The sequence below is a fragment of the Micropterus dolomieu genome, linkage group LG14 (assembly GCF_021292245.1).
Source record: "Micropterus dolomieu isolate WLL.071019.BEF.003 ecotype Adirondacks linkage group LG14, ASM2129224v1, whole genome shotgun sequence".
NCBI lineage: Eukaryota > Metazoa > Chordata > Actinopteri > Centrarchiformes > Centrarchidae > Micropterus > Micropterus dolomieu.
Genome location: NC_060163.1, coordinates 8,009,037 through 8,035,861, shown reverse-complemented (window position 1 = coordinate 8,035,861; position 26,825 = coordinate 8,009,037). Strand labels below are relative to the sequence as shown.

The 26,825-nt window shown below is 40.8% G+C and overlaps 1 protein-coding gene and 1 long non-coding RNA gene across 4 annotated transcripts in view; one reads left to right on the top strand and one right to left on the bottom strand.

The window, feature by feature from the left end:
* Window positions 1-22,443, top strand: part of LOC123983028 — a 29,490-nt gene extending 7,047 nt beyond the window's left edge. The window contains exons 2-4 of one of the 2 annotated variants that reach the window (XR_006828106.1): window positions 5,297-5,343; window positions 22,043-22,148; window positions 22,254-22,443. This is a non-coding gene — a long non-coding RNA (uncharacterized LOC123983028). Of the gene's footprint in view, window positions 1-5,296; window positions 5,344-22,042 lie in introns of both variants that reach the window. The other variant, XR_006828107.1, reaches the window with a different exon arrangement.
* antxr1c (ANTXR cell adhesion molecule 1c) overlaps window positions 9,524-26,825 on the bottom strand; it is a 40,955-nt gene continuing 23,653 nt past the window's right edge. For both annotated transcript variants that reach the window (XM_046069106.1, XM_046069107.1), the window contains exons 12-18: window positions 22,554-22,632; window positions 20,904-20,999; window positions 20,662-20,700; window positions 20,216-20,314; window positions 19,961-20,128; window positions 18,568-18,648; window positions 9,524-12,647 (exon numbers count right to left, since the gene is read on the bottom strand). In XM_046069106.1, coding sequence (XP_045925062.1) covers window positions 12,384-12,647; window positions 18,568-18,648; window positions 19,961-20,128; window positions 20,216-20,314; window positions 20,662-20,700; window positions 20,904-20,999; window positions 22,554-22,632 — 826 coding nt within the window. In that variant the 3' untranslated portion in view covers window positions 9,524-12,383. The remainder of the gene's footprint in view (window positions 12,648-18,567; window positions 18,649-19,960; window positions 20,129-20,215; window positions 20,315-20,661; window positions 20,701-20,903; window positions 21,000-22,553; window positions 22,633-26,825) is intronic.

The window sequence follows — 26,825 nt, the reverse complement described above, 5'->3', positions numbered from 1 at the left end:
AACAACCTCTTTTGTCTGTCTAAAAGTACTCAATAAGTTGAAATGGTAGCCTCAACAATCTATCGTTCTGAGCAGCAGCTCAAGCTCAGTGCAAATTTAGGGCATTAATTGCCGTGGGTGCAAAGGAAAATTTGTGTCTTTTACTTTTTATTTTGGGCAATCTGTATCTTTACCCAGAGGGGAGAAGAACAAATTCCTCCAAGAGTGGGTGGTCAGAGCTGGCTGTGATAGTCTGAGCCTTACGTATAACTTGTCTTTTATAGATGTCTGCCAAAGAAAGTTGTTTAGTTCCAATTATTTTGCTGGCTACCTTAACAATGTTAGACAGTTTATTTTTGCTTTGCACCATAAGATTCCCATACCAAGCTATGCAACAAAAAGTTAAAATTGATTCAATAAAAGATTTATAAAATAGAGTCATCAAAGTTTTGTCCACATTAAAAGTATTCAGTCTGTGCAGAAAATTAAGCCTCTGAAGACCCTTCTTGTAGACAGCAGTAGTGTTAACGTCAAAGTTCAAGTTTTTGTCAATAACTGTTCCTAGGTACTTGTAACACTCCACTGTCTCAATAGGTGAGCCCTTGATAACTGTTGGAGAGTTTTTCACTATAAGCCTCTGACACTACATCACATTCCCTCCTCATAGACCGTCTGGCAAGTATTGAAATAGGGGCACTGTTTATCAGTGGTTTGTCTCCTACCTTTCAAACTCAAAACAACACTCCTCCGGATTTTACCATGGAGTACCACAGGATTCAGTGTTGGGACAACTTCTGTTTATTATTTACCTCCTCCCTCTTGGCAACATCTTCAGCACTATGACATCCATTTTCACTGTTATGCCGACAATACACAGCTTTATGTGTCCACCAACCCCAGTTCCACACTCCCCTCCAGTACCCTCAGTGCCTGTCTACATGATATACAGACATGGATGACAACTAACTACTTACAACTTAAAAGTAATAAGAATGAGCTACTGCTCACTGGTTCCAAATCTACATGGTCAAAAACCAATGTCTGCTCATTCCCCACTGATGGAGCCGTCATACCTGTCTCCACGTAGGTTAAGAGCCGTTGTGTCAAATTGAACAGCACCCTCTCTTTCTCCAGCCATAGCAATAACATATCCCGGACTGCCTTTTTCCATCTATGAAACATCTCCAGACTATGCCCTGCTCTAACCCAACTCTCAACTGAAGTTTTAGTTAATGCTTTGGTCACATCACGCACTGACTACTGTAATGTAATCTCCAACAAACTTAGTCACCAACTTCAACTCATCCAAAACGCTGCAGCAAAGATCATAAGTCCACAGAACATGTCACTCTACTGTTGATTCAACTACACTGGCTCCTTGTATCCTAAAGAATTAACTTTAAAATCTTACTATTAACATTGAAAGCCCTTCACAATTTTTCCTGCTTATCTCACTGACCTCATTCAGACTTACATGCCATCTTGGTCCCTTCGGTCTTTCACAACAAGTCTCCTGGCACTACCAACCATCAACCACAGCACAATGAGCTCTAGGGCCTTACATTGCACGCAAAATTTGGAACTCTCTTCCCCCCACCTCCGTATACTGGACTCTGTTACAAAACTTAAAACTGCTCTTAAAACTCATCAATTCAATTTACCATATTCACTGTAATAAGGCACAATACTGATTTCAGTTTGATTATTGATTTTTTACTGATATTGTTTTTCAGTACTTTTGATGATACTATGTTTTCACTTAATTTTTTTCATTACTGCTTGCTGTATTATATGCATTTTTTATTTTTATTTTTTTTACATGTTTTGTTTTTTATTTGATCAAAGGTGACCTTGATTGCCATGAAAGGCGCCATAAAAAATATTATTATAATACAATGTTCACTGGCTAGTCACTAACTTTGTATATATTTTGTTGCTGGGCAGATAGAGTACAATGAATTTATCAGAGCTTTTCTGCTGAAAAACAGCTACCTGCTGCTGGAAACACAACAGTGATGAGAGTCAGAACCAAATCAAAACAATGAGCTGAGATGCTAAAAGCTGAGGAGAACTGTAGAGTTGGGTGATAATTATCAGTGGGTTCATCACATTGAGGGAGTCTTCCATATTACATGATCCATTGTTGATGTAAAAATATTGATTAGTGCAGCTTTAACATTAAAGAAAGACTTCTTTCATGGTTGATTCATGGTGATTGACCAATGCTGACTATTGGAATAAGGAAGTATGCTTTCTTCTGTCACACCCTTTGTGTGGTGCGTGTACAAAATTCAATTGAATGAATAAAGCGTTCTGTATATTTGTTTACACAATTTACCTGTGTATTTAGGGCACGTGAAAGATTGCAGATTATACAAAACAAAAGATTGTATTGACACTCTGAGAAAAAGCTCCCACAATGCTAATTGCCTCACAGGCAATGTTCTGACCTATTTGACACTATCCTGAAAATATTTCAGGAGAATAATAACACATTCAAGACATAAGAGAAAATATAATATTGTAAGATATAAGGAGATTAAATGCTGCAAAATATACAAACATGTCGAAGGTTAAGGAGGGCGTAATTTACAAAAACGATATTAAATCCTCAATGAGACAGTTGCAGGACAGCATGTTGAAAAAATCGATCCAAGGAGTTTATTTTTCATCATCACCACCACCTCATTCAGTTTTTGAAAAGTGTCCTTCAATTTAAAATAGATAGAAAATAGATATAATCAGTTGAGTATATTTCCACCAAAAGCAGATCATCATACAGGAGTTGGAGAATTTACATAGTTTCTTGAGGCACCTCTATTGGCACTGTCGAATTAACCTGTCACTGGCCTTTATTGGATTACAGTTTTAAAAAAAGCTCATCAGAGTTTTCCCCATGTAGCACTGTACAGAGAATCAGAAACAGTGAATAATGTCATATAAACTCAGCTTTAACTGCGGAGAAACCACCACTGTGCTTACAGGACAGCTTTCCATCTTTCCAACGTGCTGTTTGCACTCACACCAGTTACCCTGGATACCAGGGGCATCAAAATACAGGCACAGTGACAAATACAAGCATCTGTGTGTGTGTGTGTGTGTGTGTGTGTGTGTGTGTGTGTGTGTTGGGTCAGTTAGGTTCAGTCTGGGCAGTAATGTGAGACCAAGATGAAACACTCAGCCATCAGCACATTCCTACGGGCCTCGGTTTTCTTCAGCTTGGAGAGAGAGTAGAGAAAAGAAAGAGAGAGAAAGAGAGAAAGAAAGAGAAAAGAGAGAAAGAAAGAAAGAAAGAAAGAAAAAGGGATGTTAGAAAGACAGGAATATTAGAGAGAGAGAAAACCAAGCAGGCATAAACATGTCAGCTACTACAAATTATGCAGTTGTGTCCTGGGCCACTCTGTAACAATCATAATCATACAGCAATAACTCCTCCACCTCTCAGTGTATAAGTCTGTTTGTTGTTGTAGTCTTTATATAATGATATGCTTTATGGAGGCTTTGCACAAATCTGCATTCAGCCTTGCTTGCTTCATGATGGTGGTTGACGGAGGAATTTACTCCCCACAAATATTGTCTGAATATCTGTGAACCAGACTAGAAACAGAGAGCTGTCTTAAAATAATTGTTGTGATGTGGCTGCAGAGCCCTTTAATAGCCACTTAGAATCCTGTGTACCCAGACGTTTGTTTGTTAAAATAAATTAAGCTACACACAACTTAAAAATTCACAGCCTGCCATTCAAGTCAACTGTCAGTTTGGAAAGACCTGAAGCTGGAAACAACACAAGTAATACTTTGAGTTTTCAAGGTGTTTTCATCCAGGCAACAAGTTTAGCTACTACTACTTTACAGTAGAAAGGTGTGAGCATGAGGCAGCAGTAGGCTCTACTCTGCCTGCAGTATCTCTGCCATTTTACTAATGTTTGTGCTTGATGTTCTTCAGACCTCCATAAAGTCAATGAAGGTTGGTAGGTAGGTAGGTTATGTGAGTCAAAGTGAAAAGTCTGATGAGATTGATTTGTTAGAAGCTATCTTACTAACATGGAAAAGCGTTTGCTAGCAAACTAGCTAGCTAGAGTCTGTACAGTATCTAATTCCACTTGCTAAAATGCACTGTATGATTTTTATTGAAATGACACTAAGGGGCACAGCAAGTGGACAATTGAAGGTGCTTAATTTGTCATATAACAGCTAGCTAGCGACTGTGCTAAAACAACTTATTGCGTGCTAGGATTGAGTGGCTGGCCAACTGTATCACTGACAAGTACACGGTCTGTTCCTATCCAGAGAGTAAATGACAGCACAGAAATCACGACACATAGTCAAGGGCTGTGAAATCCCTCTCCAAATAATATACAATTTTATTTTGAGTGACCAAATTTGAGTAGCAATGTGTACTTTTTATACATTAGTGGCCTCAAAAAACCCACTACAGACAGACTTTGTGATGACGTCAATGGTCTTTCACACGCTTTATTATCATTAAAACCCTCCATGGATCAAAAATTCATACTGTAATTCATAATTGACCTTGTTTACAGTTTTAGGTGTCCTGTCAACAGTTTTACAGATGTCTGTTTTAACACATTAAGGTATATTGTAGTCTATGGGGAAAATGCTTTTTGGGCCGCAGGGCGATTTTTTCCGCCCTGCAATACCCCCTGCAAGTGGCCACTGGGCAAATCAGAAACAAGGCAGAGTAGCGGCGCCCTGTTCAGGTCTTATCATACACCCATGGCGGCAACTCATTATTGCTTTACTTTACTTCCATGGTTTCAAAAGATTCTGTCTTTGAAAAAAAATTTTGATAATTTTTGACACCTGAATATGTCACAACGTACCCTCTACATCACCCTCTCAGAATAACCCATCTAAAATGTCCGTGATGTCTGAAATTGTGAATGGATGATTGCACGCAGTACTGCTCAAAACATTAAGGGCCCAGCAAGAATGTGATGGGCAGTGACATACTAAAAGTGGTTCAATCTGTGGCCTGAATATACTGGCACTAAATATTCCTACTTGGAAACAGTTTAGTTTAGAACAGAAATGAAGCAGAAAGGATGGTACTGTATTTCCATGGGTTTTTACCAGTGTAGGATATCGCCCTGTATGTTTGTAATATTTTCTGTAAGTAGTTGGTATGTTTGACCTAAAAAAAGCTTTTAATCTTTTTGTCTCACAATGTGTGACTTAGCAAAGCCTGACCTCTATGATTATGTAAATTCAACTTGTTGCACCTTTTTGCTATGTCTTTCGATCACCATGCAAACATAGTGTGACTGACATCCATCGCTTCATCAACATCATTTCAGGTGATTATGGGGTCATGGACAAAGGATGCCACTTCAGAGGACTATAGGTATGAACAAACAGGATGTGTGTTTTTATACTACAGTAAATATGTTTGTCTGGAATTGTTTGGATGTGTAACACAGACAGATCCTTCAGGAACTGTATGTAAAACCTAACCTCACACTCAAAAAATACCAAGAAAAACTGAAGCAGTGTAAAGACAGAGAAGAAGCTAATGTTGGTGGAGGTGATGGGACTGCGAGGGAAAGCCCCAGCAGCTGTTATTCTTTCCTTTTGCTTTGTTCAGCTCTCTTTCACCTTTACTTGTTTGGAGGACTGACTGCACGTCTGCCTCATTTTCTCCATTCTTTTCTCCATATTTCTGATTCAGCCCACCCCTTTCAATATCCCACATCCTTCTCTCCTCTGCATGCATCGGGGAAAAACGCAGACTCCACAGTAGTTATTCAGCTGGAACTGCTCATGGGGGCTATCCTGTCTGTATAAAATTCCTTACCAACCAAAGAAACAGATTCTGAACGCTCCCTTAGCGCGGTGTGTTTTTAAATATGTGACACCTTGATTGAGAAAATGGCCTCCTTGGAGCTGGGAGGAGATGCTCAGATACACTTGAATTTGGGTCCAATAGTGACATTATTTCCTACCTCCTTGCTGTCTCCTGAAGATTTGGGAGGTAGAGGTCGAAAGGTTAGCATTAAGCTAGTAACCGGAAGGTAGCCAGTGGTGAACCCAGCATAGCTGTGGAAAGAAGTATTTGGGGAAAGTCACTGGAAAGCACCATTGCCTTCATCAGCAAAGAAGCCTCAGGCAGCTTAAAGGATTAGGAAAAATCGTCTAAAGCGAGACCTCTTTTCTGGTTCTCCCTTCATTAACCATTTATAAGCAAATGGAAGTCATTACAGTCTCTGGCTAACTTTACATGCTAGAAAATTACATAGACATAGTAATAAATCAATTAAAACTGTGATAACAGTTTTTTAGGGAATTTGGGGGCAGCGGAAACAAGCTGTGAACACAAGTTGATATGGCAAACTTGTTTTTACACGAGGAGATTTATCCGATAAAGAGTTGTGCTGTCTGTGAGTTTTTGTCGATAGGTGTCACACAGGAAGTGTCAAGTTTTACTCTGTTATGTACTACTCCTAGCAGGCTGGCCCCACCAACCTCAAAACTGTCTCAGAACGGCCTTAAGACAATGATAATGCTATGTTGAGAAGCTTGTGAGTTTTTACGTAACGGCTTGTCCTTGGCGGGGCAGCCAAGTTCGACGCTTCGCCATGAAACAGGAAGTTGTTGTAACTTCACTGTACATGCTCAGACCTGTAACAAATGTCACCTGTTTGATAAAAGTCACGCCCTGAACACATCAAAAGGTCAAAATTTACTCAACAGGAAGTGACCTATGAAATTTCTGGGGCAGATGCATCAACCTAGAACACACAGAAAAGCCTTTTGGGGTAATAGACTAAACCCAATAGAAAGTCGGCCATTTTTAATTTAATAGTAATGTTTGGGGGTGGCGCAGTGGTTAGCACTGTCGCCTCACAGCAAGAAGGCCTTTCTGTGTGCAGTTTGCATGTTCTCCCCGTGTCCACGTGGGTTCTCTCCGGGTACTCCGGCTTCCTCCGGAGGCTAGGTGAATTAGTGTCTCCAAAATTGTCCTTAGGTGTGAGTGTGAGTGGTTGTTTGTCTGTGTGTGGCCCTGCGATGGACTGGCGACCTGTCCAGGGTATACCCCGATGTAAGCTGGGATTGGCTCCAGCCCTCCGCGACCCTGTACACAGGATAAGCGGTTGACGATGGATGAAAGTTAATGTTTGGTGTTTTACACGGTCTGTACTTTAACAAACTCCTCCTAGGGAGTTTGTCCAATCAACTTCAAATTTTCGCTGTTAAGTCTAAAGGCATTGATGATGAAAGGTTGCGCTATCCGTGAGTTTTCGTCAAAGGGTGTGTCTGTAGTGTGGCGTTGAAAATCAAGGATTAGCCATGAAACAGGAAGTTGATGTAACTTCACTATACATGCATACATCACACCCTGAACACATCTACAGGCCAATTTTCAATCATAGCGCCACCTAATGGTCACAGAAAGGTAAGCTTCAATGAAGTAGCACTGTTTTGCCAAAATGCACAAGACTTTTTTGCACACGAGGCACACAAAAAAACCTCATGGAGTTAAACTCTAAACCCAACAGGAAGTTTGCCATTTTGATTTGAAAGCGCAATCTTAGGCAATTTTTGCTGTCTCCATACTTTAACAAACTCCTCCACATAATCCGATCGACTTCAACTTTAATGTGCATTCCCAGGCCATTGACAATGAAATGTTCTGCAATAAGTTTTCATTGAAGGGCATGATCTATATCAAACTTTACATGCTTGATAAGCGTCCCACCCTGAACACATGTACGCCACCTGTACAACGCAACAGGAAGTAAGCCCATTGTGACAAAAATAATTGGATAAATATGACATTTTCACAGCGTGGCTCACACTTCACGTACTGGTACACAGCACATCATTATGCGGGTACAAAGCGGGTGTTCTCTAGCACCACATAGGGGACACAGGAAGTGACGTTTAACTCCTTCCTGACCAGTTGCGATACCTCAGAGCCATGTCTCCCGACCACACTTCACGGCGCAAGGGCCCGTCCAATGCTGCTTGCAGCTGTAATTTATATTAGGATTTTTGGTCTGCCTATGACCTTGAGAAATCTCCTATGACTTTGAGGGGTTATATGCATGTAATGACGACCAGGGGTTCCATTACCTGAAATAGTCAACTTAGTATCAAGGTGGGGATACTTGATAAAGCAGGAAGCCATATACATTCTTATTTTGATTATTTAATTTGTGAAACATTTGATAACTTTCTTTGCTGTGAGTAGTTCCAGAGGGGGTTGAGGAAGCACAGGGGGGTCTGGCCATCCTGCCTGTGTGAAAAGAAACCTCAATCAGTAATATTCAAGGTTCACAACATAGTATTAAGTGATTCTACTCTGTTCCAGTTAGATATCAAATTAGCTCAAGCAGATAAAACAAACAATGGTAGTAGTCACCTCTTCCTGTTTGTCTCCTCAGCAGGGGGCAGAGGCAAAAGAGTCCCAAACACCTGCTTAAGAGCTGCAGGAGCAAACCATGAAGCTGAGGGTGGGGGGAGTAAAGACCTCAACAATGCTGATTTATCACTTAATTACCTGCAGGAGGGAGTGTATATAAGGCAGCTAGTTGCTTTCAGTGTATGTTTGTTGCTCGTTGATGTTGGTGTCTCATCGTGTCTGTATGGAAGACAATAAATGCCATGTTTGTGCTTTGCATTTTACCTCTGTCTCATGTCTCTCTTGGAAAAAAACTTAATGCCACCGCCGGGCCATCGGACAATGCATGTCTCTATTCTTACCTCAATTTGATGAAGATCCAGTTATTAGTGTCCAGATTTTGTAATGTACACAATAGATACGGTTGTGACAGCAGCATACAACTGTTGTTGCACAGATGTTACTAATAACATTAAAGACGGCTCCGTTATATTCAAGTATCCTCGTAAGCCATAACAGAGAGCCAGTATGCACATGCTGGACCCTCAAAGTGAAGCAGTTAAATGGAATTCAGCAATTATGAACATTTTCATTTATACCTGTGCTTTTCCTACTTAAACATGTTAAAATGTCTTATATGAAAAAGCCCATGGTGCCATAATTTATTTCCCTGCCACTTAGAATATCTTATTGATTTATTTAAAGACATTTCTCACAGCAGACAGTCTAACCTAGGGTATGTCACAGTATTAATGTCTGCTTTACATTCAGGTGTTTTAGGCCCTAGGCCCTACTGTACTATGCATGTCAGGGCTAGTGGAACCTAATTAAACTGAGTCAACCATTACTGTTATTAGTTACACTTGTGCTTTTCCTGCTATGATAAGTTACAATGTCTGCCGTGAAAAGGCCAGTGTTGGTAATCATGAGACTCAGCTGCAGGTACAGCATCAGTTTCATATAAATAGGTTAAGGGCAAGACTAAAAGCCAGTTTTTTCTGTGCTTATGAGAGTAGCCAAAATGTGTGTGTGGGTAGTACACAAGGCGAACTGTGAATGGTACAGTTATCTACTGTCCAAACCTGCAGGGGTGGAGCTGCAAAAGGGGAATTAGGCGGGTGAGACACTGAATCCTGTATTACACATGGGTGCAAGCAGAATCACACACAGAAACTCTCTGGTAGAAGCTTGGAAGTCAACCTTTATTGATACTGTTAAAAAAAAGTCATGTCAACCAACAAGAGAAAATCATATACGTCTTTCATATTTGACTCAGTACTGCTGTTTATATGTGTAAAAAACACTGGTTAACATAATATATCTCATCAAGATTAGGAATGACATTGAGCTCTGACAGCGATAGCTCCTGCAGAAGTTCCCCCCTCAAATACTGATCCTACATCAATGCTGCATTTATACTGAAATTCGTTCTTAGGTGTTACAGAGGTGAACAATATTCGCGCACTGTATAAAAACAAAACCTTTTAAGTCTCATAAACAACAATTAAGTAATTATACTTTGGGTTTCTATCCAAGCGTTCAAATGTGTGATGTGTGTATGTAACAAATGAAATACATCCACTCCTCGTATCTTGTAAAGATGGCGTCATTTATAAGTTTCAGCTGAGGCGATGAGATCTGCTTTAGTTGAAAAAAAAAAAACGGGGTAAGTCAAACCAAGATGCAGTTTGATGGTGCAGCAAATTACAACGTAATACAGTATAATTGTGTTCTGGGTTTAGGAATCTGTAAACAGCTGACTTTTTTAAGGAAAATCTAATTCCCAGTGGTCTCGCCATAAAAGGTAACATGGCTTAACAAATAGGTATGTAGAAAATGTATGTAAAAAAATCTATGTAAAAGGTGCACTGTGTTTTGAAATGGAGCTATAAAAGCAAAAGCTAGGTAGCTGTTTTGATCAGAACCTATAGGGGTTGTGGGAAATATGAGGGTCAAATTTAATGCTAGACATTGCTAGCAAAATTGGATTGTTTTACACATGTCTGATTTGTTCATGGAAACTATACCAATGCATCACAATTCATTTGAGGATTGCTCATACAGCCCTTGATTAAAATGTGTTCTAATTCAAGTCAGATCAAGTTGTTTTCAATGGGTGGGTGGTTGGACACATGAGAGAAGCAACGTAGGTGCCTTTCTTTTAGCTTTCAGCTTTAAGGCACTGAGAGCGATTATGAATGCCTGTAGTAACACAACAGTACACAAAATAGCTGAATGACACACATCAAAATGAAAGTGTAAAAAATCAAACAAGATGAAAATTCCAGTAGGCACTGGATATAAAAGGAATACCAGCAAATTTCCCCCTCTTTTCTACACCCTGAAGCCACAATGTCATAGTTCTGTTCTTGTTTATTTTTGGCGGGGAGGTGTCCCCCCCCTTAGCATGTAGTCACTGCTAACATGTAAACGTCGCTGGCGGCGTCTTTTGGCCTGCTACAAAAGTTTTTTTGTTTTTTTTAATTTACACAGCATAAAATGTAGCTGGATCACTTCCTGTTTCAAATGTTTCTCACTGTAGCAGAGGGGTTGAGAAACGCTGGTAAACCTTCTGTGAACTGGCTAGCTGTTGTGTTTCTAAATTCTGCGCACAGTGTCCGTCTTGGCGGTTGGACACCTTGTCAATATTCAAGTACTCTCCTTTATTTCTCTCGGGGAGTAAAATAAATTAGATGCTCTTTGAACTGCCCTGCAGTTGCAATGTGACCGGTGATGATAAAACTGAAGACATAAAAAACACATTGGTATCAAAGTACAGTATCAGGATTGTGTATTAAAAAAAAGTGAGGAGAGACGTTAACCTGATTTCTGGTTGCTCGTTTCAATGTCCAAATGCTAACAAAAACAAATACATACTGTAGTTGCCCAGCAGTCTATGTGCGCAGATACCATTAAAAAAAACAAAACAACAAAAAGACATATCGCTGTATTATAATTTCAACTACATGATAAGGTGTTTAAGGACAAAATCCAAAGCCTCAAAGATATTAACCAATGTAACACTCAAAAACTCATCTTAAACACATATTGTAAAAACATACCTTCCACATAACATCTGTACACTTCCCTGTCACTGAATGGTACCTACACTGGACCACTAAATCATGTAACTGAATCATTTTTGTATTACAGGGCTGGAATTATTTGGGTTAGCATGTTGTTGGATAGAAGAAACATCACAAGAAGGTGAAGAAAAACACTGAGTACAAGTAACAATGTCCAAAATTTTTTTAGCAAATCAGCTTAGTTACTCAACACCATTAACAACACAACCAATTGAAATTGCTTTGAAATCTAATTCCCAAAACCTGTGATGCACCACCATAGCAATGGCGGAATAAGCCAATCCATTCTGCTCAATGTTTAAACTTAGATTTTCATGTACAACCTACTTTTCAACTTCACTCTTGACAACAATGGCCTAACTCAGTAGTTGATAAAGACAACAAAGAAATTTCATCCATCGCAGTATTCTTCTGTGGACTTCCTGTCCCTACATGCTTTGCTGTCCAGCAACAATCCTCCCTGATCTTACAAACGCCAACACTAACTAAAATATTTCCCCGTATCACGCCAATCGCCCTATGTATGCAACTGAATGTCAAGTCAAACTTTTTGTCAAAATAATCTTTCTTGCTCAAATACTAATTTGTTTTGGGGGCTCCACACTTCACTTTGCATATAAACAGTGAACACAGAGAGCATTGAGGTTGGTAATATTTCACCGATGTATCCTGGTATTATATATAACATTTGTTACCTCCAGAATGTATCATGCTTGGTGTTAGCATGTTTAAATAACTTCCTGCCATCTCACAGTTTCACTTGACATTCTTTCCGATGCGAGAAGAGGAACACAGAACGACTGGGATTCAAAATACTGCTGATCTTTGGCCAATAGCGGGAGTATCTTGGGCAGCGAGGACCACAACCTTCAAACTGAAAGAACTGGTCAGCAGAGCAGAAAGTCTGTGATATCAAAGCGGGTGCGTTGGGACGTGGGAGGGGTTTGTCTGTGTGATTCAGGGTCGAAGGCTGGGCGGGGGACGTGACGGCGGTGCACAAGGAAGCCCCGGGGGTGTGCGAGATGGTGGCGGTCCTGGGGGTATCTGGCCTGACGGGGGTGATCTGGCAGGAGGGCTGGTGGAGGTGGGCGACGAGGAGGCGGTGCGGGTCACAGGGCGGTAGTCTGGTGGCGGGGGCGAGGGTGTGTGGATCGGGGTGCGATGGGGGGCCTTGGCTGCCGCTGACTCGTCTTTCACTCTTGTGAAGTTGATGCATCGACCCTAAAGAGAAGGAAAGAGACAAATAAGATTAAAATTAAGGTAATTAAAGTTGAATTTTAATCTGCAATTGATTTTGGTGCATTGCAACGTGGCTCTAGGGATAACAATATCATGACAATAAGTGCAAACACGCTAAACTATGATGGGGAACGTGGTGAACATTGTACCTGCTGAACGCCAGCATGTCATTGGGACCGTGTTAGTATGCCTCTGTTAGCAGTACAGCTTCCACAGATGCTGGCATGACTGTAGACTCATGGTGGTAGTGTGTGTAGTGTTTCAGTGGAAAAGACCACAACAATTCTTGACTCAGTGAAGAATCAAAGAATGTATCTCATGTGTGACATGAAAGTACACCAAAAATGAATATGAACGTGCATGGTATGAGGTGATTACATGGTGTGCAGTTAAACTACAGTGTGTATGCACTATTTAAAAGCAGGGTGGTAATAAAGTAGAACTGGGACAGATTTTGAAAAAGAATTGACATGTCAAGTAAAACTGTACACGCACTCATACTTAGAGGTACAGACACATACACAGGATAACTGTGATGCACATCTGGGTTAAGTCCATCGACTGCCACTGTTCAAAATTCATTTAGCTGACACTTTTATCCAAAGTGACTTACAATTGCTATACATGTCAGAGGTCACACGCCTCTGTAACAACTAGGGATTAAGTGTCTTGCTCAGGGGCACAATGGTGTATGTCTCACAGTGGGAATTGAACCCACATCTCCCACACCAAAGGCAAGCATCTTATCTATGCACCATCACCACCCCATGTTCTTTGTATCTACTGTTTGTGTGTGTGTCTGTCTGTGTGTGTGTTTGGCCAGCTGGTGTTTCAGATTACATGTAAATCCCCGCTTTGACGCCCCCGCTCCCAATCATCCCGGTAAGTACAATGTTCTTTCCTGAGAACTGTGAGTCGCTTACCAAAGTTCCCTCATACATGACCACATGGAGAAAGAAAGAAAAAAAAAAAGATAGGGAGGGATTGGGGTTAGTGGCTGGGGCTTGTGTGTGGGTGTGTGTGGGTGAGGGGTAAAAGGTAGCAGCTGAGTTGGAAACAGTTGAACAGTCTAGGTTGACTTATCAGACTGTAAAACAAATTCATTTGGTCTTGCAGAAATCACATTTCACTCCTGAGCTACTCGTAAAATGTTACACTAACCACGAGCTTCACCCAAGTTCACAGAGGTCGCTGTTACTGTAGTAACTCGACCTGCTCCATGGTTGCATGTGGTTAGCAGCCAGAGGGGAGTGAAGTCATGTTAATCTGCAAATAACCAGTATCGGTGATTGGAGCCACAGGACCATGGTTTTACAAAGTGGAAAATGAGGGAACGGGGATTGTTGTCACTACAAAAGCTGCATGGAATGAGTTCAGCTCATTCCATCTTAAAAAACAAACAAAACGCATGCACATAGTGTTGTTCCTCTTCACAAATTTTAAAAAGCTTTTTATTTACTGAAATGTCTATGGAGAAAAAGCACGAATGATCACAGAGAAAAGACCACTTACAAAGAAGGCGGGGCAACATTAAGGACCTGTTGGTATAGAGTAGTGTTTTTTTTACATTTTTTTAGACGAAGCACTGTAGAATTAAACTAAAGTGAGTCAAATTTAGACAAATGGAGAGAAAATATTTGGAGATAAAGAGCAAAAACTAAACCAGAAGGAAGAATTTTCTATTATGCCACTTTAAACATTTGCCTCTGCCCAGCCATCCACTCTGGTCTGCTACCACTTAGCTGAACATCTCAACATCTACTGCAGACTATTTAAAGCTGTTATATATTAATATATAACAGCTTTAAATAGTATATCTGTATTGGGTGACTAGTTTAATCAAAGTTAAACAGCAAAATTGTGTAAATGAATTAGTGAAACAAGATGCACAAAGGTCATAAAATAATCTAAAACTGCAGATTTTTTCATATATTTTTTTAAAACTAACAATAACGACACAGTACATATTAAAGAAAAAAATGTGACATTCGGGGAATACGCTTATTCACTTTTTTGCCGAGAGTTAGAAGGTAAGATTGACCCTACTCCCATGTCTGTCTGCTTAACATGAAGCTACCCCCCAGTAACTGGCTAAATTAGATTAGCACAACAACAGTACCACTAAAGCTCACAAATTATCACATCTATCTTGTTTGTTTAACTTGTACATATTAATTAAACAAATGAGATGTAACTAATGAGCCTTAGAAGTGCTGGTAGTAAGGCTAGCTGTCCAGTCTTGCTGCTAAGGTAAGCTAACTGGCTGCAGGTGGTGGCTACATGTTTAGCATACAGATATGAGAGAGATATAGATATTCTTATCTAACTGTTGGCAAGAAAGCATATAGGTGTAGAGGCTTTTCCTTTAAGTATGTAAGCAAGCGAGACCCCAGTGTTGCTGTTAGCTTGTTGAAGTTAATTAAAACAAGCCTTTGTGTGTGTGTAGACCTCGTTGAAGGTTTCAAACCAATCTGATCCTGTTTTTTCTTTTTTATCCCAGCTTGACTTCCTGTACATCGTTCTGTTTGCGCCCAGCTGAGGTTTAAATCTATGAACATTTTCCTGGATTAAAGAAAGCCACACTCGCTCGTTCTTTCTCGCTGACCTCCTACACTGTCTACAGTCTTACCAAGGTCATAAAATTGTCTAGGCCTGGCGTGTTAGTGTGTGTGAGACATGGTCGGTCAGTTGGTGGAGACGGCCTTGGCAGTCGTCTGCCTTAGATATTACCTCATGTCCTTAAGCCAGCTAAATGCTTCTCTGGGGAGGCATGTGTTTATGAGAGAGAGAGAGAGAGAGAGAGAGAGAGAGAGAGAGTGTGTTAAGTGTGGACTAGCTCTGCCTCGTACTGTACACTCTGACGTCAGTGTAATGGATGTGGTTTGGTGACACAAACTCCCATAATGGCTAACTCCTGTCTCAAATGTAGATAACTTCATCCCTGTGAGTTTAACTCTGGTCTATCTGGTGAGTTACAGACGCACACACAGCCACTCTGCTCTACATCCTGCTGCTCAGTGGCCATGCTTACATGCAGAGGGCTTATTGGATTCATTGAAAGGAGAAAGGAAAAGTGTGTGTGTGTAGTCAGTACAGTACTTGGACATGCATAAAAAATGCATAATTTCCTGTGTATCAGTAGATTGTTCCCAGAGCAGCGCTAGCCCACAGGGGTTGTTTAGAGCAGCAAATGACCTGCATAAAAGTTCACACTGTGTATTAGCTTGTAATGGAAAGGAGAAAATTAGTAATTTATTTTTGGGAAAAGTTTAATTGTAATAAAATACCTGAATGTTTGAGTGCAGGATGGATGCACGTTCACTGTAAGGGCTCACTTTCCCAAACAGATACTGAGGCTCATGACTACACTTTAAAGGACCGTAGCCAGGCCGGCCTCAAAGGTGACATTCAGCTGTTACTGTGGCAATCAGCACAGCGATGACAAACTCACCATGGCAAAAGAATGACCGATGAAGAATCCAGACTGAACTCGGCCAACTTGGCCTCATGTAAAGAGCGAGTGTTCCTATTAATTTGAAAGTCTGCCAGCTTTGGAGTGTGAGACTTTGCTCTAAAAAGGTCTATTATGGGTGGGACCGTGGCAGGATATTGAACATCAAATAGCTTTTCAGCTAACTCTTAAAGAAATGAAAAGGTGTCCAGGGCTTGTTACGACTCTTTTCTCTTTGAAATTATACACTGCAATGTCTAGAAACGAGCCGGCTCTCTGGCCTGGGAGATGTTTCTGCCGCTTCGTTACAAACCACAAATGACTTGAGGAGGCGACATCATATGAGTGGAAAGACACGAGACACGATTTCTTCTAGAAAATAAGAAATTGCGTCATGCAGAGCTTACATATACAGCCATCGCTATAAGAAATTTGTTGACTAAGGAAATCAAATCCAAAGTTTTATTATCTGACTGCCTGTTAACTTTGGTAAAGATGTAATTGTAAGCTAACTGTGACCTTTTTTTGTCTGTTGTCAGGGAAAGCTGAAAGCAAATCCTGTCTCTGTACCTGTTTGTGGTGCCAAGAAAACACTCTTAAATGTGGAATTCCTGTTACAAAAGATCATTGGAAATTTTCTACTAATCATGCATGATTTTAACAAGCGCTTGGGATGGTGCCTGATCAGCGGGAGAGTCAGCCGTGGAGAGTAGGAAGGATAAGAAAGGGAAGGAAACAACTCATAATAAAAGAAAAGGTGGAGAACAGGTTGGGGGAGTTCAGGAAAAAAGTATTAAGGGAGAAAGTGAGTTGATGAGGAAGAAAAATCTGGGCAAGACAGTATTATTTGATTATAACATTGTAGAATAAGAGCCTACAATCATGCTTGCAGCTCTGCAAGGTTGTACTTGCTAAAGTTAGCATGCTAACATGGTCATAGTGACAATGCTAACATGCTGTTGTGTATCAGTGATAATGTTTTCCATGTGCGCCATCTTATTTTAGTGTTTTAGTATGCTACTGCAACATCTGCTAATTTGCGGTAAACATATCACTAGTGTGGCTAAAAACCAAGCAGTCTATGGACTATGACGTATTCCTCATTTATCATGTACCAATGATTTACAAAGTTCCTGTTAAGACTAAATGTGTCAGAGGGATTTAAAACATCCCTAGAGAGCTTTCTGTACTCAGTGAACTCCCATCTTCTCTCCACATTCAATAAAAACTCAGCATTTTTTTGACACAAAGGCTCCGGGCATTAAAACTAAACCATGTGGCTGATCAGAAAAGAAGAGGAAATTTTTACCACCTTAGACACACGAACACATCAGCTACAAGGATGTGTCTGGGTGCGAGCTGCGGTTCTGCTTTCTATCCGTTTTATGGCGTCTAATGTGAAGCAGGTGTGAGAGCGAGGCTGGCTCAACAGGATGGAGACGGGCCAACAGAGGTGTTAGCCAGCATAGAAACACCAGGAGTGAATAAGACAGAGGGCCAGATGGAGGAAGGGAGGACGCGATGAGTAATGGGCAAAGATGACTGAAGCATTTTCAGGCTGTAGACACACTGGAAGACGGGTCAAACCAAGCTAGTTTGAAACCTAAAGTTGGGGTTCTGAGCTTTTTTGTCCCTCTGAAGAAATATTCTCACAAATAGTCTGCAAGAAACTGACTTTTAGCTAAACCCCTCCTCTAAACAGCAATTGTCCAATCATAGCATAGCAGGCACTGCAGGCTTGTCATGCTTTGGATGTTTCCACATGGTAAAGCAGTGTGGAAATAAGGGACTGTGGTAAGAGCAATGCTCATCAGTGACAGAGTCTTTTATTTTTAGCCTTACCAAAAACCACACACAAGAGCAAACATGTACAAAATCGGTTAAACAGTGTTTGTCTGGCTAACTAGCTCAGCACCAAGCGTAGTAACCTTACCCACCGCCACTTTCAAGGCCACGGAGCATTATTTGCGGGGTTACAGGTTGTGTAACCTTCAACATAGCACATTCACTGTGTGGAAGCTGGTCCTGGATGCTAGCGTCGTGTGAAGGGTAACATTAGTAATCAGTCCTGCTCTGGATTCTGGAGATGGCATTTTCAACCAACTCATAGAGCTAAAGTTAGCTAAATTAACTAGCTAGCTAGCTGTCAGCATTATTCAGCCTGCAAAATCACAGTTTTTCTTTATAAATAAACTTCAACGTTCATATCATCTACCCAGTGAACTCAACAAAATCCGGAAAAAAAAAGACAAACATTATAAGAATATCTGGAAAAATATGATAGTTGTGTGAAGAGTGAGGCGAAAGAAAGAAGAGTGTCATACAGCCTTTGGTCACCACAGGTATGAAACACTACAGGAGGGAGGAACTGGAGACGTGAATGTAAGTAGGTGTTGGTAAAAGCATTTGAAGAAATGAAATATTTCCATGGTGCACCGCTGAGGTACTCACATGATCTCCAGGCTGGGGTCTCATCAGGGAGACCTGGTCGTACCCGCGGCGAAACAGAGCCCAGATAGCATCCAGTTTACCCTGAACAGGACAGAGGTGAGAGAGACGGTTAACAGCTGGCCACCCAATCTTCTACATTGCAATCCTTGATAATATCCTATTAATAGTGATTCTACTGTATCAGCAAACATTTGGTCTGTGGTCCTCAGCTGTGTTCCTTGAAAGCCAAGCGTCTGCAGGTTTTAATCCCAAACAAACACTACAGCAGCTGATTCTACTGATTACTTCCTTCCTCCCTGGTTGAGGCTGTACTGATGAGTCACTTAGTCATGTTTTGGTTCACGTCTGATTAACTGAAGACACATGACCTTTAAATCGCCGTGAATCATTTTCTCTCTTGCCACTGACAGTGTTAATTTTCACAAATACAACAATCTGCCAAAAAAGGTTTGGCAACAGAGCGGCATTTTACACAGGAAAGAACTGATGATCTCAACAATAACCACTATTCTATTTAGTAGTCATTTAACTTTAGACAGAGCTGCAGGACACAAGTGGTAAACCTAAATGTTGTGCTAAATTGATTAAGAGGGGAAATCTCCTTCATGACATAAGGTGTAAAATGCTGCTGTCACGATGCATTTGACTGGACCAAAAAAGTGCAGACTCCGCAGCCTCGATGGCACACACTTACGAGGAAATAACTCAATATCTTCAACAATTAAGGATATTCAGGTGTAGAAATACAGAACCACAAAGGGACCAGCTACAACCCGACACACACTGACTAGTCAGTGTAAAACTTGACCTTGACCTTTTCCCTACACTGACTGTGATGCACCAACAGTGTAAAGTTTCACTATGAATCACTGCAGTGCTGTTTGTGACCTGTGCCATATTCAGACTACAGCCATTAAAGTAGCAGTGTCTACAGATAACAGGGAGTGTTGCTACTGTATGAAGGGCCAGTGTTGCTACACAGAGCTGTATTGTAGTGTACGATTAAAGTACAAACAACACTGATGCCAAGTCTAATAATGTTAGAGAATTTTGTGCTTATGCAAGTAATTCTACATAAACATGGTTTACATGGAGCTTTATTCCTCCCTGCTGTCTTGTGAAAACTTTGCAACTCCACTCGTGGTGCTTTTCATGTTTTAACTTTAGTTGAAGGAGTTTCAGCTTCTCTGTGGGTTGAGAAAATTCTCCCACCCTCAGTTATTTAATAAACGTACTGGGCAAAAACTCAAAAATGCACAGCGGTCACTTTGTAAACAAGGCAGATTTTTGAGTTTCCTGAAAAACTGATATTTTGTCAATTAAGTCAACTAAATGCCAACATTGTGGTGCCCCACTGTGTGTTGGTCCTGAGGGAAACTGAGTCTGTGTTTACCCGGATGGGCGTGTACCACTTCCGGTTCTGAGGCGCCTTCTTGTTGTGAGCTTTCTTAGGTTTGGGCTCGAAGGGCTCGTACTCCTGCTCCGGCATTTTCACCACAGCGTTCTTTGGCTTCTCCAGCTTAGCCCCCTCCTCGGTCGAGCCTTTCCCTCCCCAACGCACCTGCAGACAGCAGACAAAACATGAATATACAACAAAATAGATGCAGTGAATCTAACGTCCTCCAGTTTCCATAATTTGTTTTGTCACCTCCATCCTCTTGATCCCTCCGATTCCTCTTCCTCCATAATATGAGGCATCCACAGTGGGCCACTTCTTCTTGGGCAGGCCGTCTTCATCATCTGACTCCTAAAACACAAATAATTACACAGAAACAAACCTTTACCCTCTCCACCTTTACACTTTTTTACATACAGATTCAGAGGCTGTTGGAATGAACTTATTATTGAGCGGAGATCTGTAAATAGTCTATATAGCCTTTGATGTGTATGTGTGTTATTGATAATTATAAAAAGAAAGCCATGGAGTTATGAGTTTTCACACTCATTTATCCATACTGTAAGTTATTCTTGCAATATTGATGCGTTTTTGGATTTTTGAGAACCAAGAGCTTCTAGTGAATTACTGAGTGTTTAGTTCATTGTCCATTCTCCATCAGAATTGGTGGGTTAACATGCGTGTGTGTTTTGACTCACGGGCTCAGGAGGAGGTGGAGGAGGTGGTTCTTTGATCACCTGTGGAGGAATAAGAGAGGAGATGATGTTGTTCAGCTTTTCACAAACACATTAGTCACATCAGCGCTACACGTCTCAGAGGACCTCTAAAGGGTCTTTAAGTATGCAGTTCAGACAAACCCCTTATGTAGCTCTGAATAGTTATAATTCAAGTGTTGCTTTTAAAAATCGCCCACTTCCTGAACGTAGCTTAGGTTTCTTACCACAGTGCAGCAGAGAGGCCAGAACCACCACATGAAAAGCAGGGCCAGCAGGAGGAACAACACCAGCAGGGTGATCAGGAGAATGGTGCCATCAAACTGGAAGGAGGACACACATATGACACAAGTCCAGTACTTGTAGTGGTATGATGGATTTTAAAGAAAGCTAAGAAAAATCTTCAGACCGATTTCCTTTCATTGTCAGTTCTGTCACTGTGCATATTCATGTTTTTGTTCTTCTCGATGACAGTGGCCTGTGTATGTTATGTGATCCCCCAGTGAATCCATCACTTACTTTGCTCACTTTAGGACAGGCGTCCATGAGCCAAATATGGTTCCCATTACAGACCACAGACGAGGATCACATGTGGGTAGCCTTTCCCCTATCTATCTTGCGGCAAAGGCGCGGGGGATTTGTCTGAACTTTGCAGTGGGGCCCGTCGTCACTGCGACCAAACAACTATTTCTCAGAAATGTCCCAATCAGCAAGTTTTCTATAAGCTTCAAACAGCTGACAAGCAGAATCTGTGGAGTAATGGTTTGGCAAATAATGACCAAGATTCCAACAGTGACCACATCTGTGTCTCTTCACGATTATGCATACAAAGTGTATGTTTTTCCCGAGCTATATGGGCATAATTTGTGGACTAACTACAAAAACTAAAACTGCTGGAAGTGGCACTCATTTGGGTAGGGGTCCACAGGGGATTGTGGCGCTTGTTTTCATTCTTGATTTATCCATGGGACTTAGCTTGCATGTTGTTTATTGCACCAGGCAGCTTGCATGTTGTTTATTGCACCAGGCATTCCCATCTCAAGTCAGGAACTTATCGTGCCTCCTTAAGCCTGGTGTGACTTCAGCCTATATGGTTTAGTTTAGTGGCTAGAAGCAGCTAATCGCTATGGTATGTCTAATTGAGCTCTGTATATCATGAGCCACAACACAGCCTTTTGAATTCACAGTATTGTCACGGATATGATGTCACATGGCCTGAGGGAGAACAGCTTCAAAGAGCATGTTTCTTTTTGGTCAGATGGGAATCTGCTGTGGCTCTGGTCCATATGCTCCAACATATGCATTTTATTTTCTTAAATTGCTTTAAATTGTCTTAAATTGGATCTTGGTTAATCTTGTTTTTCAGGGAATGAAGCTCCACCCTGCTTCACACTGACACAGTTATATACGTTCACACTCCTGGGAGCTAAAGGAGTCTTCAACTATCGCTACTGAGGAGCTCCAACCGAGGGGTAAATGCACTTTCACAACCAAAATGTTGCGACTGAACCGGCAGGCGCACGGTCATGAACCTGCTTCTCTAACTGCTTGTCTCCTGCCACACCTCTGGGGTTCAGAGGGTCTTTTTCGGGTGGATCTCTACTGTTAACCCCTGCGGTTCAGCTCCCGAAAAAAATTGAAAAAGGGAAGATGAAAGGGATAAAGGGGATAAGGAAACTCACTGCAGAGAACACAACAACAGACTTCTGGGAAAAGAGATGAGGTTGGAGAGGACAGAAGAAACAGAAGGAAAAGAGTGGAAACCACATACAGTATTAGAAGAAATAAAAAAGCCTTCAGACTGAGTCTAAGTCTTTTTATTATATTATAAAGCATTCAAGCATTAATGCAGGTTAAATGCATGAGCAATTACTTACACACTCTGTGGTGGTGATGTGCACGTTGCTGCTGATGAAGGACAGGCCGTCATTCATGCTCACTTGGAGATAAATGACCCTGAAATAAAACAAAAAACACACACACACAGGACAAGTAAGTTCTGTATTTTATATTACGATCCACAAAAAGCATCTTTGGAGCAGAGTATTTAGTCTGAAGCATTTCCTCCTTGAGCTCTGTTTGTTTGACCAGAATGATGTCATTTGAACTTGGGTTCACACCAAATAACGTCACCAAAGCGCCTGCAAACTGTGAGGTGATTTGTTAGAAGTGAGAATGTATGAAACAGGAAACAACCACAAAGCACAAAGGAGTATGAGTTGAAGGAGATTTTCAATCTGAGAACAAAGTGACGTCTAGACTGATGCTCACATTAAGCTGTTTCTTCTAAGGTTACAGAAACTGGACTCAGATTAGTTGGGACTCCTTGCGGCAGCCAAAATCTCTAACCTGGCAGGAGAACACATTACCAAAACCATGCCCAGTAAACGAGCTTCTTGATGAGTCGCGTGACTTTTGTTTACGAGCCCTGTTTCACATGTAAATGAGCAATCTGAACGCAAATGAACTGAATACAAAAGTTTTCCAGTGTGGTTAAAAACCAAACAAACTATAGGTGTGATTGTGTGACCCGCTGAGCCACACAGCAGGCATGGAGGGCAAGGTAGGACAGACGAACTTAAACGAAATGGAAAAAACCCACAACCTGCTAGCTGAAATTTTGTTTTTATTGTTCTGGGCAAGTTGTGTATTTTTCCAAGACATGACACCATCTTAATTGCACTCTCAGGAATGAGAACAATCTCTGCTCTCTTAAAATACGAACCTATGATCTCTACTTGGTGCTACAAAATAATTTCCTTTATGGAATGTAAAAAAAACAGCAAAGTAAAACTTCTTTCCTCCATTCTCTCTTTGTCATGCTTCTGTAGTCCAAACATCACCCTCCTCTCAGGTCTTTCTTGATGGTCTCAATCCCTTCCTCTGAGTGGAGAAAAACAATTCTGAGAATTTCACATGACCTCCAGTGGCCTCTTTGGAGCCGGTTCTCGTTCAGATCTTCAAAACATGTGGATGAAAGGCATGCATTTTAACACCCCCTCCCTCCTAGTTCTTATTTGGTAGAGGACCAGGTGGATGTGAAGGAGGTCTGGCATATGGAAAGCAGGCCATGTGACCGATAAACCTGTCTTTCCTCTGACTCAGAGAGCTGTCTGTCTGGGTTTTTAAAAAAAAGGAGGGTGGAGAGAAGAGCTGGTCTAGTGGGTGAAGTTTGTGAACAACATCTTATGTACCTTGCTCACAACACACTAAGGGATTGACTGCAAAACAGTAAAAAAGCTAAAGAGATAGATTTGCTGATCTAGTGAGTATTTATCGCAGGTGAATGTGGGATTAAGATGTTCTTTGTAATGAAGGAATATGTCTGGCAATGATTTAGCTCAAAAAATGTTTCATTAGTATTTGGATAACAATGGAGCTCTATGACAATAAGCTATCTCAGGCTCACGAAAGAGGTCACTGAACTTGATCAGTTTGATTTTTATTGATGATTAAATGTAGAGAGAAAATTGAGATGCAGTGTGATACTAAGGCCCCATCCACACTATTCCGTTTTAGTTTACAAACAGAGAATTAAAATGAATACGATCTCTGTCCGTCTGTTTTAGCTGCGTTTTCTCCGTCTACATTAAAACGATCAGTATATATACCAGAATACAATGATAAATTGAAATCAGTTTTATGATACGAACAGCTTCTAATCACGCAAAAAATAACTTGAACAGGGCATTAATGCCTGTTTAAACTCTCTCTGAAGGTTTTTCCACCCTGCCGAGACTCGTGCTGCATGCAAACACATGACCACAAACTTGAAAGACCGGGCTAGCTGCTACACAGCTTTGATCAGCCAAAACTGGACAAGGAGACTGTTGAAAGAGACTGAAAGACTGACAGGAGATGAAAGAGGGAGTAAGAGAGACAAATACAAGACAGATACAGAGAGAAAAGTGAACAGACGGGCAGACAGAGTTGGGGTGGGGGCTGGAAAAAAAACAGCGAGGCAATGCAGTTGATGAAAAGAGCCACCGTGGCACCGAAAGAGAAGGCAGAGGTAGAAAGAAAGTGCACGGGAGAAAAGATAAGTGTGGGATTGGAGAGTTGGGAGGTTAAGTGTTCCGGGGATTGGATGGAAAGTTCAAAAGAATTAAGGCAAGAGCAGAAAAAATATACAAAGGCAGAAGTGAAATGACTTAATGGGAAGTTAAAGGGAGGGAAAGGCACACGATGTACTCGCAGTTTAATGACCCTTCTGCCAAGGTATTGATTAAAGCCTCGGAGATCGAGTCATCAGTCCAGGTTGTTTAAATCTTTCCCCGCTGCAGTTAAAAACTAACTCTCTCTCTTTCCACACCACTGCAAGTGCAAATATTAACTGTGCATTGGATTTATAACTTCTATGGGAGAATAAAATTAAGGAATTTGTATTGTGATTATAGAGGTATGCTATCCCCACCACAAACACCATTAAAGGTCAAGACAGTTTGTGAAAAGATAGTCTAACATTGGCTGACAGTTCTCCCCTCTATTTTGTCTCTCCGTGCACTTTAAAGTCTTTAACCACCGTTCACTGAGCCTTCTCATCTGTGGCTTGTTGTACTTTTCTCCCCATAGAGGGTTTGTGGATTGTTGATGTTGGAACATGGTTGGGCTTTAAAAAGAGAATATGGCCAGCTGATACAGAGCTACTCTAGCCAAGGCTAGGATTACACCACAAAATTGTGCGACCCTCGTGTGGTGAATGTTTGAGTAGGACAACCTCAGTTGTCTTCACATCCCGCCGCCTCCCTCTTTTCTTTCAGTCAGCCGGAGAGCATTGAATTGATTGAGTGACTTTAATGAACATGTCAGTTGACCTGATCCTGAATTGACAAACACAATCCACCATAATCAGATCTTCTCCCACTTATCCGAAGCCAGCAGTATAATACCACTAAGGAAAAATGTTTGTTTTCTTGCAGGCAAAATGTTTGTCAAGTCTCATTAAGTGCCGACAATACAAGAATCTGATTTGAGTCTCCCCTGGAATCACACTCTTGAATGCAGATTCTCCAGAGTCATGCCAAGTAAAGGTACCAAGATGAAACAAAAGTCCAGGTACTTAGGCACAGGGAATGTTTACTTGTACATGGTAATCTGGACATTGTGTTGTATTTAACAATAGTTTTAAACTTCCTTATTTGATTTTTGTTTACAAATTTAGGGCACTGCAACAAGCTTAAGTTGAAAACAGACGCCCCCGCTACCAGGGGCAACCGTGCTGTGGGCGAAATTACTAACTTTTTTTCTCACCGTTCAAAACCCGCTGATGTTGTTGCTTTGATCCATCTTGATTATTGCGCAATACCTGCAAGCTGCCTGCCTGCTCTCGACATTTCAAGAGGATACTTGAGAACACACAGTGTTTTTTGCCATTTTGTGGCCGACTCATTAGAGATACATAGACATGCATATACCAAATGAAAGGTCTGCTCAAGCCGGATCGATTGATATCTGTTCTGTTCTCAATCTACAGGCCTGTAAAGCATGGGTGTGCTTTTGGTGACAGGAATGTTGATGAACACTCACAGTTTTTTAATCAATATTTCAATATTTTGTCATTTGGAACTTGGTTGTATGGACAGAAAAAGTGTTTTAAATATATCTACAAATAAATTAAAACATTTTAACTGTAAACATTGCCAAAATATGATCATTTGCCTGGTATATTTTGATAATGTTGTATGATAACTGTTGTATTTTAGTTTATTTTCATCAGATTTACAATCTGTTACAATTGCATTCTAGGTGTATTAGAAGATATTCAGTTGCATTATAAGCGTCCTTATGATGGTTTTGATGGTTTATTGCATTAAAATATAGCTTTTTTTCGATGAGGTGAAGATGAAAATATCTGATTTTTTCTTTAATGCATCTCCATGTAGTCTGTAATAGTAAAATAAATATATTAATATACAATGGATTTATATTCCTTAGCTTCTGACTTTTCAAAGGAGACCAGAATTATGCATCTAGGCCAAATGGTTGAGGAGTTATTCCTGATTCATTTTGGGTATGTTATTTTAGGCGTTTTTTTCTGGAAAAAACACAACAATGACATATTATCACATTATAAAGTTTTTTATGGCGAACATGTTAGCGAGGAGTTGTACAGAAGTCCAATATTCTCTCTTTTGGTTTTCACCAACTCC